This window comes from Austrofundulus limnaeus, unplaced genomic scaffold, assembly GCF_001266775.1.
Source record: "Austrofundulus limnaeus strain Quisiro unplaced genomic scaffold, Austrofundulus_limnaeus-1.0 Scaffold99, whole genome shotgun sequence".
In the NCBI taxonomy this organism is placed as follows: Eukaryota; Metazoa; Chordata; class Actinopteri; order Cyprinodontiformes; family Rivulidae; genus Austrofundulus; species Austrofundulus limnaeus.
The window spans coordinates 747,873-762,948 of NW_013952501.1; the positions used below are offsets into that span (position 1 = coordinate 747,873).

At 37.9% G+C, this 15,076-nt stretch overlaps 1 protein-coding gene across 4 annotated transcripts in view; it reads right to left on the reverse strand.

Moving 5' to 3' along the window:
- Positions 1–15,076, reverse strand: part of tbc1d1 (TBC1 (tre-2/USP6, BUB2, cdc16) domain family, member 1) — a 50,857-nt gene that overhangs the window by 4,279 nt on the left and 31,502 nt on the right. For all 4 annotated transcript variants that reach the window (XM_014013257.1, XM_014013258.1, XM_014013259.1 and 1 more), the window contains 7 exons: positions 11,078–11,278; positions 8,225–8,386; positions 7,799–7,957; positions 5,508–5,608; positions 5,257–5,400; positions 3,365–3,524; positions 2,370–2,539 (listed from right to left, as the gene is read on the reverse strand). In XM_014013257.1, coding sequence (XP_013868711.1) covers positions 2,370–2,539; positions 3,365–3,524; positions 5,257–5,400; positions 5,508–5,608; positions 7,799–7,957; positions 8,225–8,386; positions 11,078–11,278 — 1,097 coding nt within the window. The remainder of the gene's footprint in view (positions 1–2,369; positions 2,540–3,364; positions 3,525–5,256; positions 5,401–5,507; positions 5,609–7,798; positions 7,958–8,224; positions 8,387–11,077; positions 11,279–15,076) is intronic.

Sequence of the window (15,076 nt, forward strand, 5' to 3'; positions counted from 1 at the left end):
GGTCTCCAGTCTCCATCAGAGACATAAAGAGACAATCAACCATCCACACTGTGTCACATCTAGAGTCACACAGAAGAGCTCCAGAAGGTTTCAAACTGACAACTCTGGACTCAGATCATCTGCTGCACACAGTTCTGATCACTTATTATCAATAATAATTTTATTGATAATTATCATGAGGAGTCCTTAACTAGGATGTAGTTGGGCAATTAAATGTTCGTGTAAATTTATTACCATAATTGCAGGTGAGTCACGTAAATTTATGTTTTTATAAAACAAGTAGCTCCCCCCCAGACCAATTTCCTAGGGGAAACACTGGGGTTAAATAATCCCTCCAAATATAATTACTCTAAACCAGAGTTGTAAAGTAACTAAGCACAAATACTTTGTTACTGTACTTAAGTAGAATTTTTGGTTATCTGTGCTTTACTTGAGTAATTATTTTTCAGCATACTTGTTACTTCTACTCCTTACATTTTCACAGTTTTCTGTACTTTCTACTCCTTACATTTTTAAAAAAGGCAAGAAGTAGAAAGTCGTTACTTTTATTTCATTTTTGCTTGTTTTCATTCCAGCTTGTTATTGTAAAAAATAAATACTATCCATATAAATTGTGCCTCTTAGAGTGAATTTAATTGTGGCTGAATGAGAAGTATAAATATTTAAAATTCTGATACCATATTAGTTTGTACACAAACAAATCAAGTCACACTCCAGTAGGACACAATCATTAAAATAAAAGTACTGTACTTAAGAAGTATTTGTATTTCATGAATTAGAGCAGCCCTCGGATAGATTTTCATTTTGTGGAAAATGTTTGGGCAGCCTTGATATATGTATATAAACTGAAACAGTACATCCTAAATTTAACATAAATTAATTATTTTAATACAATATAGTTATTGCTGCATTTTTGGGGGGAGGTCACCTCCTAATAAATGTCATTACAGAAAATTTAACTCCTCATTTTAAATCAATACTTTTACTTTTAATAAGTACAAAAAATATCAGATACTTTAAGACTTTTACTCAAGTAATATTCCTAAAGGAGACTTTAACTTTTACCAAAGTATTTTTGGTAAAATACTTGTACTTTTACTCTAGTAATATTCCTAAAGGAGACTTTAACTTTTACCAAAGTAATTTTTAGTAAGATACTTGTACTTTTACTCAAGTTTCACTTTGTGGTACTTCATACAACACTGCTCTAAAGTGAAAGTACTGTAAAATAAACTCAGTCTTTAATTAATGCACCACTCCTGATATTTACCCTTAGGGTAAAAATTCAAATATTCCATAAAAAATATAAGATAAACAATTATTTTTATTGAAGTTATTTAACATTATCTTACTCTGGATTTAAGATAAACAGAAAAACAACGGTTTAAGCGAGACAAGGTTTTAGAGACTGTCTACAAATTGTAAAATCAGTTCGTAATATTCAACATCATCAATAGAACTGTCACCTAAATAACAGGTTTATAAATCAGTCAGGTATTTCTCCTTTAATGGTCAATTCAACAGAGAAACTGGAAACTGTGTGTGTTTGTATATGCGTGGTTAATTTTTATCCTGCAGCAGCTTCATTGTCGGTTCTTAAACAATTGTTCAGTTGGAAGTTTGACCTGTTTACATAAATTAAACAGAGTTTTATTGACTTTTCTGCAGTTAACCGCAGGTGGTGTGTGCAGTTTTACAGGTTTGTCGATTTGTTTAGATGAAGGAACTTTGCCAAGTTTTATATGTTACTGAAACTAAATGATCTATTGCCTGCCCTCAAACACGATGTCTGTTAGTAAACCCTCAAGAAAGGATTAATCAAAGTAGGGAAAAAATTTTGATTCTGTGAAAAACAGCTTAATAAACAGATCAAATGGATTCTTAAGACCTCACATTATAATTCAACCATGACCCTGAAGAGCTCCACCCTTTGGCCATCTTCTGTGTTCAAACAGGCTCTGTTAACGTGACCAGGACCGATGTGTTGATTCTGGCCTGTTGGTGCCTGCAAGCCTTCATCTTTAAACTCTGCCGTTTTTCTTTCCTTCCTGGTTCTGGACAAACAGCTCGCTGGAAGACTGCGTGGGCTTCGAGCTACACAAATGGAAATCAACACGGAGCCACGAACCTGCTGTGACTTGTTACGCTTTTTTTTTTTCCATAGGAGGTGTGAGAGGTATAAAAGAAAGCAAAATGTACCTTTTAGTAGTTAGTCACAATTTGTTGTCACTTATTAAAATCACAACTACATGATGCAATTTGAGTCACAGCTAGTTTCAATGAATCTTTGATGTTTCGTTTTCTGTTAAAGCAGGTTAATGAGTAAAGAAGTGGTTAATTATTACTAAAGATTTGATTCAGTTTTATACCTGGTTGATTGTTTTCTCCATCTGCACCAGGCCCAGGTTGGGCAGCAGGGTCTTAATGAAGTCCACTATGGACTCCAGGCTGTCGTGCTGCAGAATAAGAGGCTTGTGGCTGCCGAGAAGACTCAACGCCACTTTGAAGATGACCTCTGAACCCTGCAGAAACAACATATCTAAAAAAAAAGAGAGAAAAACAGAAGGCTACTGAATAAAAAAAAAAGACATGGAAGAACAGTAAAGGTGCTGATGTGAAAACTATAAAAATAACTGATGTAGAATTGATAAAAGCATGTGCTGACAGCAGAGCTTACTGTATTTATTAGTGACTTTAAAGCTTTTTTTACCAAGAGGATAATCTGACGTCAATATAACAAACGCTTCAGCAAACACAAATATATGCTCCGGTGAATCCAGAGGTGTGCGCGTTTCAAGTGTCATTCTTTGAATACATCAGGGTGTGGTTTGGGTTAGGCAACATCGCATGAGATCACACACACGGAAAAAAAAAAGAAAGAGAAAATGGGAGTGGAGGTGTGGAGCCCCTCATACGATATCAAACGCGTGATAGCGAACAGAAGATGCCCTCATACTGAGGCCTGCACGAACACACACACACACAAATTGTTCCGCTCAGATGAGCACAAGGAGCCAGTCAGTCTGGTTCAGTTACAGAGCAAGATACAGTAAAAATAGCATGAAAAACGATGGAATGAAGGAAAGATGACATGAAACAAACTGATACAAACTCTGCTTGTTAAAAAAAATGACTCTACTAAGTAAACAGAAACAAATCAAATGTAAATTAATGTTCAAGAAAATGTTTGATATTTAAAAATCTCCTATTTAATGTGTAAAAAAATGACTGTTTCCTCTGTGCTGCCTGCAGTCACAGTTTTGTAACTGTTTTGCTCCAACACTCAGCTCTAATCAGAGGAGTCAGCCTCTCTGCAGTGACCATGTAAAGTCCGAACGAGACAAACCCGGCTCTCAGATCTCACCGAACACTCGGGCCACGAAGCCCAGGGGGAAGTGTGAGGCGAATAAAGTCAGGAACCAGGGGGTGGCGTACAGGCTGGGCCCGATCTCCTGCTGCTCCAGGTGGCTGTGCAGATCTCTGTGGTAGTCGTGAAGCAGCCGTGACAGCTGGTACATCTGAATCTGACAGACAAATCACATCGCAGCTTTTAACTGGAGCGACATATTTAATATGTTTTTATATTTAAAAACATGGTGAAATACATGTTTATTAGTTTTGAGCCTTTCCATCAAAACAACTGTTTTCAGCCTGATAAAGTAAAATGATCTTTTAGTAAATGGTAACCTAGAAGTAAGAAAACATGTTTTCTGCTTCATTACTTAGCACAGACTTAAATATCACTAGATTGAGTCCCACCCATACCGTACACTGGTAGTGTTTGTAACAGCAAGGAGGAGCAAAAATGGTGTCTAAAAGGGCAACAGCTCACAGCCTCCATAGAAACTAATAGATAAACAGCAGCTGAACCGGATTTGTTTCACAGATTATCAGTCATGTTTTTAAAATAAATTAATAATTATGTTAATTTCATTCAACAATCATGTAAAACAGCAGATTTATACCAGAAAAATATATTATTTATAAACAACAATGATCTTAAACAGTCCTGAAGTCAGCCTGTAACTTAAACTTTAGCTAGTTGAAAAATGATGACTTCAGCTAGTAATAAAAGTATATTTAATATTTCTTCTTATTGTCATAAAAAATAAGAATATTTATATTTATCAGTCAACAGTTAGAAAATGTTCTCTGGTTATAGGATGAAACTTGTCTCTATTAGCTAACCATCTTAACAGGTCAGGTTCCTCTAACAGAAACCTAAAATTACTCACATTTATAATATTATTTTACACTGTAGGTCTAAATATTAATCAGAKACATTTATAATATTATTTTACACTGTAGGTCTAAATATTAATCAGATGACAAATCATCAGTAATATTTAATAGTTTGTGTTAAATTGTTGCATGATTCAACAGTGCTAAACTCTGTATATATGCTCCACAAGTTAACATCTGCTAACCACTTTTAATAAAGTGATTACATCGACTTTATAAGATTATGTTTATTTTAAAACTGTTACATTATGTTCTGCTCAGATCACATTGAGCTAAAAAAGATCAAATCTGCTGACTTTTACGTGAAATGAGATGTTTTCCTGTTTATCTTCTGTTAATAAATCCATAACACAAACAGCTTTTCTGACATTATTTAAAACATTAAACAAATTATATAAACTAAACTATTAATAATAATTGGATTAATATTAATATTAATAGTTTGTGATTTCTACATCGTCAGTCCTGTTGTTCGGCTCTGTTGTCAACATGTACAGTAAAGGGAAATCCAGACTCTTGCCCGTTTAGCGTTAGCCGTTAGTTTCTCCAGCCAATCACACGGTCACGTGGTCTTTGCGCACTCCAGCTGTTCTATAGGACCTCCTTGTTACTTAGTTCATGTTAGTAAAATGCCAAATCAAGACTGCTTTAATTAAATTATAGAGATATGAACAATCACAAAATAAATCAATATAAATTAATTAAAATTAGTATTGGACATTAATTAAAATTTTAATCGTAATTAATTGTAATATATTTTTGAAATTAAATCGATTTGTTTTATGGGATTTTTTATAGAAAAGAATACTCTATGGCTGAATGTGTATTTGCCTCAGTTTAGTCTGGTTCAAAGTGGCAGAACAGACACATGTGCAACGCTCAGCCTCTGGCAGGTCAGATAAATCAGAAGCTGGTTCTACACCGACTTCTTGGTCTTTCTCTAATCCAACCTGATTGAAACGGTTTCAGTCAGGCATCTTCAACACAACGATGCTGACCTGCTGTGCTGTTTACCTGCAGGATGATCATGTCAGGCCTGTACTGTTTCCGCAGACCAGCATCAAACATGAGAAATTTGAGCATGTTGAAGGCGTCCTCCTCCCCCATGTGTAAAAGCAACACTCCAGCAATGAAGGACAGGCCCTGACAGTAACCCACCTACAAGAACAAGGGTTAAAACTCTAAGTTAAACAAAAGCAGATGACATCCCTGTTGATTCCACTACGTGAAAGAAGAAAAGCACCATTAGAAGTGGACAAAGCTACCTCAGGGTCGAGCAGTGAGTAGGCTTTCAGTATATTGTACAGTGAGAGCTGTCCTGCCCCCAGTTGGGCTTGGAAATACGGGTGGGTAGGAAAAGTGCGACCTGGAGCAGAAAAAGACATTAAAAGTATTATTTAATGCAAAGTATTAGCTTCTAAATGCTAAAGCAATAAAACTTAAAAGACAAAAATGAATTTTATAGAATGTCAGAAAAAGTATCAGTTTCAGAAACCTTTAAAACCCAGCAGCAAATTGAGATTCTTGCTTTTGTCTGGCATTATTTTGTACAAGAATCGGACTAGAGTGATCCAAAAACAGATAAAGGCCTGTACACATGGTGGAACAAAATGTACACACTGGTGAACTTCGCGCTGGGACGCTAGATTTAACTTTGTGCTGCCGATGCAAAATAAATGAAACAACTCTACAGGAACATGCATCATCCCTGCTTAAATATTTGTTCTTGAAAACACACATGCAACTTTAACGGCAGTGAAATATTGGACAGCCACTTCAGAACAAGAAGTGAAGCTCACCAAGTCTTGGATCCATAAAACAACCTTGTTAACACAGACAGACAGGCAATTAGAAGGTATGTGTACTTTAGGATTGGAGACTGTGTAACCTGCAGTGTGCGAAGAAGACAAAGTGTGAGTTTTTCCTGTGTGGAATGTGCTCCGGGGGCTTTACGTTTTGTGAACATAAAGCCATAATGCCCCACCCTGGCTGTAGAAGTGTGCGACTGGATCGCAGGCAAGGGAGCGCTGAACACTTTAGCTTTTTTAAGTTAAGATGTGCAGCTTTAGTTGACATACCTGCCTGCTGCCTCCATCATAAATGCTTTGTTTTTATGCCTCACACCTTTATAATAAGGAATGTCAGTAAACCACTCGAGAGAATGCTGTTTTTACCTTCCTGTCTGAAGTAGAGGGAACTACCAAAGACGGCTGAATGACACGAGGTCAACGGTACAAACGCAGGCGGCTGAGTGCTGCAGGGTTTCCATGTGTGGGTGGATGTGTATGTAACAATATGTGGGTGTCATATGGGTGGGGTGGAGGTACTGTATGTGTGGGTTTTTGGGTGGTAGGTGTTAGAAGCTGCTGCTGATTAACTTTTGTGTTAAAGGATCGCTGCAAACAGTTTCTTTAGTGCACATTTCTAAACCACTGATCACAAATCTTGATTTTTTTTCTTCTACAGTAAAAACGAGGAAGTTAAAAAGGTCAATCACTTGGCAGTTTTTAGTTGGGGCTTACAAAAAAGATTAATGTAATATCAACTAAACCGATAAATAATAGATTCAGTTTTGTTTTTGCGAATCGGATGAAATAGTTGCCTGCAGTTTTAATACTCATGTTTTTGCGTGTTTAAAGGAAAAAGCAAAAAAGTTGTTGAACGTTTGAACGAGTTGTACCATTTTCTTCAAACAGAGGCTTATTGCAGACACCAAAAATATGTGAAAAAGATGTTAAAACATGACAACTCCATAAGATTTCCACTGACATCTGGACCTCAAATGAAAGTCTGTGGTTTATCCTAGACAGTGGTGAGCAGCACTAATTAAAAAATTAGCTGCACTAACCCCAAAGCACTAACTCAAATATTTAGGTCCACTAATCCTAAAGCACTAACACACTGAAAAATGTAGCAAAAGCTAATTCTAAAGCACTAATATAATTGACCCCTGGTACATTCTTCAAAGTTAACATGAGACAATATTTACTGTGTGCAGAATATTGTCAAAATGTCACAGGATAAGTGATACATATGAACAAAATGTGTGATGTTGATCAATAACATTTAATGACCTCACTTAGTGCTTCTAAATTAAACCCATAAATTTAGCAAGTGCTAATCCACTAATGTATTTAAAAAGTAGCAAAAGCCCTAAAGCACTAATCAGGAAATTAGTTCCCATCTTAGTGCTTTAAGGGAGCTGTGCCCACCACTAGAGATAGAGCAATTATTTGACTGAATGAGTTTATTTTGGGATGTGTTGGAGAAGGCTTTGTGCAGCAGTCAGACTCTACCATCATCAATGCAAGAGCTTGGTGAAAAATTAATGCAACGTTGGATGGAAATAAATCTTGTGACATTGCAGAAGTTTACTGAAACAATACCACAGTCATTGTATACCATAATCAAAGCTAAAGGCGGTCCAACAAAATATTAGTGCGTGACCTTTTTTTTGGTGGCCACTGGTCAGTGTATCTATTCAACCTGATACATAGCCATTTTGGATTGATTAATCCAACTTAATAAAAAGGATGTGAATCTGCATGCGTGTTACCCAGGTCTATGAGGATGGCGTGTTGCTGCGAGGTGAGTTGTTTCAGCAGCTCTTTGTACGGAGTGTGATTGGACGGAGGCCGAGAGGGAACCGTCTGCCTGAGTAAGAACTGCTCAGAGAGGAACTTCCAGATCTCACCTCGATGCTGCCTCGGGACGCCTGCACAGATGAGACAGACAGGACAAGACTGACATGTGAGGACTGGGTCCCAACTGTGCCAAAAAAAAAGATATATATATACACACACAAACATACAAATCTTTGTTTATTTTAATTTAACATTTTTTAAACCAGGCAAATCCCACTGAGGTCACAGATTTCTATTTCAATGGCAGCCTGGGCCTGAAGCTAACACTTTAGTCCTTAGTTGGTTGTTTTAAAAAGTGCTTGATAAACGAAGCTGGACTGGATGGGATAAATATGTACCTTGTGCAACAGCATCATGGATGGTCTCAAAGTCAAATTTGACCTTTGATCTCCCAGGAGTTCCCAGCATTTTCTCCCACACCAGAGTGACGTCCTTTAGACATGGAGTGATTTCCTCGTAGTCCAACTTCAGGCGCTTGTTCTGCAGATCACTCTCTGAGGCTGCAGATACAAATACACACACAACGCATGTTACTAATGTAACAACTCATTGTTGTAGTCTTGTGGTTTTTGTTGTCTGATTGCCTCAATGTCCTTCTTCAGGAGTCTATATCCAATAGTACTGTGATCTGGACCTTTACAGTTCACCACAGGAAGAGAATACCACCTGGACATCATAATTTAAATGATAATTTGGGTGACTAAGCATCAAGATATTTTCTGTATTGTTTAAACAAGTTTCAGAGGATTAACAGCCAACATAAACACCTAAACCGTGATTTCTGATGTTTTGACACCAGTGATCAAAGAAAGTGAGGAAACACCCAGCTCCCCTCTCCTGTTCCTCTCTTTCTGACAACACCCTTCCTCTCAGCCTCCCCCCAGCCTCTTCACCCACAACTCATCTTTTCTTCTCAACTCTATCCGCTCAGTCAGTCCACATTTGTGTCCATCAGCCACACTCTCCCCGCTTCCCCAGGCAGATGCTCCACCCTTTCCGATCATGTGTGGTGTACGCCCAGTGACCAGATGCAACTTGGCTGTGCTCAGCTGAGTGATATCATCACTTTTGGACAGGACAGAGACGGTGGACCGTGTCACATTACAACCTGCACCCATACCTTCCAGGAAATGGAGGGTGTTATGTGAAAAATAAACGGAGGGAATTAGTTTAAATTATTATCAGTGCATCAGCAAAATGCGGTGAGAAGAAAACAGGGGTCACTGAAATAACACCAGAGCCACTTTAGTAGGCTGTTGTCCAAACACTTACTGAAAAAAATAAATAAATTCCTAAAACAGCAAAAGAAGCATTAGGGGCAAAATATATGAAATAAAATGTTGTTCATTATGGCCTCAGCAGCCAAAGACGGGAAGATAATGACCTGGAAAGTGCACCGAGAACAATAAAAACAAAAGAAAACTTGGATGGCGCAGAGGGTTGACACACCCAGAGTAAGAATAGATGCTGTTGGAGGAGCAGAGTCTGCGCCGTTTGTCTTATCTGTCTGCAACAAGCAGATTCTAGCCCATCAAGACTCGCTCATTGGCAGCAGCCCAGCTGGTGCTCACTCCCTCCACCTTCGAATTCCTCCTCCAATCCAACTCCCCGTATTCCTCTCTTTCTCTGCTGCCGGAACACACCGCCTTTGATAACACACAACAGGACAGGATACCCCACCCTGAGGCTGACAAAGACACGCACATGAAGATGGAAGCGCACACACTCAAAAGTTGACCTAAAAACCAGGCAGACAGACAAGCAGAAAGAATCAAGAACGTGAAACAGAGCTCAACCTAAAAAACCATAAATGGACAGAAATGAAACACCAGACGCTATAAATGTGCTCATTGTTGTGACTGGAGTGAATTTTTGTTGCAGAGCCACACCCTGCCGTATCAGCAGTCACTTCTATTAATGCGACAGATGAAGTTTTGGGCGTGTTTGAATTAAGGTTTTCCATGTTACACAGGTAGTTAAGACTGTGACGCACAGCTTTGTGTATAAAAATTCAAGCCAACTGGGTCGAGAAGTGGGTGGTGCGCCGGGCACACCCAGAGCGACTTACCAGAAAACACAGGTGGACGCACGCACACTAACATTATATAACTTAATAAGTTGTGGTTGTGTAATTTTAAAAGCTAGAAAAGCTGGTGTGTCTTTAATTATAGAATCTCTTTGAGTGCACATCTGGAAGGACAAATTGCCAAAGAGGTGATAAAGAAAGCCTTGTCCTGCTGTGTGACACTACAAAAATGTATTGTGTCTTTCAGTAGTGTTTGCACGATTGATGGCAGTTCATAAATGACGCGTCGCCACCTGTGAGAAGCAATAATATGTTTTCTGATTTATCATTAGCAACAGTGGCAAAAGCCCTATTCTGACGGGATTAGTTTTACCTAGGCACCACATGCTATTTGTAATATTTTAGAGATAATCTGTGTTGTTAATCCCGTGCGAATTGGGCAAGTCAGTAAATTGTAAAGTAAAAATTCCCTCGCAAATTACCTACTATATTTCACTGAACGTCGAGGTCCTGTGATAACACTAATCTAATTCGAGTAGGCATCTCTGTGATTTGGATGGAAATAGGCTGTAATTAGGTGTTTTTTGTTTCCTGGGTGTAGTTTTATTTGCTTTTGGTGAAGAATGGAGGCTGGATTGCAGTGAATTGAAAACCTTTTGGGTCCCGGGCGGACAGAACCGACCCATAACATGCAGCATCCAAAGGAAAAGGCAGAAGAGAAGGAGCAAAACCAGATTACGGAGCACTTTTGGCGCTCGCACCCTTGCTGTGTTCAACACATCAACTAACCAGGCTTCAATGTCACATTCGGGAGATTCTTGTAAATTTCAGCAAAATCTCAGGCTTCGATTATCCCATGTTAATGCGCCACATAAAAAACAGATGACGGGGAGTAATTTATTTATTACATGCGGTCCCCAGATAATACGTATCCTATGCTAATAGGGCTAAAAACAATACTTTTACATAAAAACTTATAATTTTGAAGTCCATAGATATTTAGAGAGATCTTGTGGATTTGATGTCATGTATTAAATATCTCTAGGAAGCAGGTCAAGACTCCTTGAACACTGAACGAACAGTTCACTGCTGTACGTATGGTAATACAGCAAACTTGTCTGGTTTGGGATGATTTCAGCTGAAGTTTTTCTTTCATCCAGCTCACCTTGTAGCTTCTGGTTCTCCCTCTCCATCCGTTGCAGCAGGATCTGCTGCAGGATGGCCTTCCTCCACAGCTCCCTCAGCTCCTCTCTGCTCCTCTTTGTCGCCTCCTCTGGCACCGCTCTCATGGAAGAGTCTCGATTTCCTACAACAGCCACCGGGCCCACGCACATTCGAGCCACATCCAAACCAGAATCCACCGGTTCTGAAAAAACAAACAAACACGAGAACCTGTAACATTGAAGTGTCTGTGATAATACATTTTTGTAATAAATATTAAAGTAAAGATGAACACATCGCAAGAATTTTTTTTTATCACGCCAGTGAGATGAACAGTTATTGAGATATACACATGCAAAGTAACAGGAAGTGACAACAGAGCATTGCTACATTGGCTCACAACAGACAATAGCAAAGAATCTGATGTTTCCTTAGATCGTTTTGAGTCATTAGCTGAAAGAGACGAAGAAGTCATAGTTCAAATAATATTGGTTCAATAAATCAAGATCAGGGACTTCCCCTTTGTCGTCACTTTCTGTTTCGCTTTGGCCACGCCAAATTCAACTAAAATATGGCAGCTATGTGACAAAATGAATAAAATTGTGTGCATTATAGCAAATTTCGTTAATATCAAGATGTTTTCTCTCACTTTTAATATATGTAGAAAAGGCATGTCACAGGCAATAACTAAATTCCTCCGGATATTTTTGCCTCTGCTTAAGGAAATACTTTAATCTAGGTGATAACATTCACAATGATGTCACGCCAAAGTACAAAAGGAAGAGCATTCTGCAAACATAAAACCATTTTCAGACAACAAACAACTCAGTTTGACGTTGCTCATCTTTTCCACTGAATAAACTCTGTTGTTAAATCACAAACGTTTTATTGAGCTCACAGCAGAGGGGGGAGAAAATAAAAGACTAAAAGTTGTTTTCTAAAATGAAAAAAATAACGATTCTCGAATAATTAAAGCAAAGTGCTCAACATAATTGACGGAGAATAAAGACACTTATAAAAAAAATGTTTGAGCGACTCCACCTCAAAGTATAGGGTGGACACCAAACCTTAAAATATCCTGTGCTGCACAGAGGAACAGCGTACCAGCCACTTGGTTCCCTTCAGTTTGTAGGAAATCGTAATGGTTTGATCACCTGAGCACACATATCTCAGCTTGACTCAGGCATGCAAACCTGATCCAGATCTCGTCAAAATACTCTTCCAAGGAAGCTTAAAAATATGCAAGATAAGTCACAATTTAAATACTGAAAAGACAAGACTATCCGTTGTGCTTTAAACACAGACACAAACACACACATCTGGAGTCACAGCTGTTGAACATTTATGTAACTCTACCTTTTGTTTCGAATTGGAACATTTCTAAGACGTGGTGACAGCAACATTTTGGCTTTTTAGTTAGTTAAAAAAAGGTGCAGACAGACTCATGGTAACGCAGATGAACACACAGACACACAAAAAAGACAAAAGATACTGAAATCCCCTCAGAGATTAAGAAACACATATTTGCTAGACAAACAGACGACTTCACTGTTTCAACAGGACACTGGGGAGGCGTTAGGTGTGGAGAAAAATGCAAACACAAACGCACACTCGACCCAGTAACATTTAAAACCCCATCTCCATTAAAAATATTACTCCTGAATGTGTTTTACAGCTAAAGAAGTCTGCATACCCAACAATAACGCAAAGACATCCATTTTTGCACAAAATGGCCCAGACTACACCCTGAGCAAATAAGTTGGTCAGAACTTTGTTGCAGCACAAACACACAGAACACGGCGCTGTCTGTGTGTGTACTGTCAACATGACCTTGAGATACCACAAGACCCCTGCCAGCACACACACATTCACACACACGACACACCCATGACCTCATGTGTGTAAGCGCACACAAAAACACACCCAACTAAACCAAAACCTAACTCTGCATTCTAACAGCACAAAGCCCTTCGCTCCGTCCTGCCAAAAGCACCGATTTTTTTCAGTTTTTTTCCTTCGCTTGATGGTGGCTGACTCAAAACTGAGCTTTTGGTGCAGCGCTCATTAGTTTCCTGTTGAGAGGGAGGCATAATACTCAAATAACCTCCCTTATTTCTAATGAACAGCATATTTGGTGGGAGAGAATAAGAAGGGACACAATAGCTGAACATTCCACAATGCACTTAGATACAATTACTACCCTTGAGCAAAAACTGCATGGGTGTGTACAAAAGTAAACACACTAGTGGGAACACTCAAAGTTACATCAAACCTGCAAGTGACTACTACTTTTGTGTGGGTAAAAATGATAAAAGTGGAATATAGAGGTGGTATATTTAATCTCATTTTAAAATACTTGTAGCTGCTGTGGGTGTCAAAACCACTACGTGTAGAAAAATCTATATAAAATAAAAAAAAAACACAATTTTTAAATGAAATGAAAGGAAGCAGAGGGAAGAAAATAAAAGTTTTATTCTTATTTTGATCTAGATTGAGAGCATCTTTGGGAAAGGTGGAGCTCAGCTTTGAGAAAAACAGGTTGGGAACCCCTGCTCTAACTGAAAAGTAGACAACAAACCTCTAAATCTGTAAATTTATTTTTCACTGGTTTTCACGCCCGATAAAAAAAGTTAGCATCTCTTCAAGTTTTAACAGACGTTTAAGTTTATTTCCTCAAGATATAAGACTGTGCCCTACAGATGACACTAAAACCTCTTTGCTTTTACAGCTTCTTCCAGTCATTCAAGATCTAATATTGACACATCGCCCAACCCAAATCCTACTGTCACAACTTTTCTATCTCAGACTTCTCTGGCAGCAAGAAAATTTATTCTCATTCTCAATTTATAAATGATTTAATTTATAAATCATTTATTCTACTTGTTCAAAATGAGAAATATGGACACAGTTCTATCATTTTTTTAACAAACCTTTAAGTGTAAAATAAATATTTATGCAATATAAAATCATAAATCTAAAGAAAACATTTGTCATTTTTATCAGAACTTTCTCAATAATATAATTAAAACCAGTTTAACAAATTCCAGTCAACAAATGCTGGAGAAAATATTATTTTCAGCAAAGACAATCTGTGGGTATATTCTGATACAAGTGACAGGAAAAGTTGTAAAATTACAAAAGCAAACATCCTGTGGCTGTATGACCCACATTTGGCAGCAAAAATAACAACAAAAGTCTAAGTTTTACTCTGACTCACACTCTGCTTGTAGAAGAGTGACTCACAGGTCATGACAGAGATCAAACTCTATAATAAAGTGTGATTGGGTTGTTGTTTTTCTTAGCTCAAGGCAATAATCCCAAAAAACTCATTTTCAGAATGCAACAGTTAAATGTGAGACAAATATGACAATAAATTAATATTATTATTATTATTATTATTCTGATCACCATCATGGTAAATCCAAACCACTTCTTTAAAGTTTAAATATGAAATGACTTCAAACTTTATCAGCACAGAAACTGGCTAAAAGCATGCAGCAGTGCAGAGACAACCATGAAAGAGTCAGATCATTTATAAATTCAAAACTTTTAAAGAGGTAGTTGAACTTCCAGTATTTTGATCTGTTTGACATTTGTGAAATCTCCTCTGAGTGACAGCATCGTCACAACAGCTGAGTTTTCTCCTCTGCCTCTCTCTGACTGCAGAACGTCAAGCTGTATGCATGTAAATGCTCATAAGCAGCCATTTCTCCATTAATTAATCACTCAACACACCAGCCTCTAAAGGTTATACTACGGTATAAAAATATAAAAAGCAAATTTTAATTTAATTTTACTGAAAAAAAAAACCCAAGTAAATCAATCTATTCTTCTCTCCTTCCTCTCTTTTGAAAATCACCATTGTTCTCCTTTGCATCAAATAAAAGAGTGACACAAAGAGGAAACATTTCGTCACTACAGTCTGCCTGCGCTGTTGTTTAATCTGAGTGCAAAATCGTTTCGAATAACTTGAAAAAAGAAAAACATACAACAAAAAAATAAC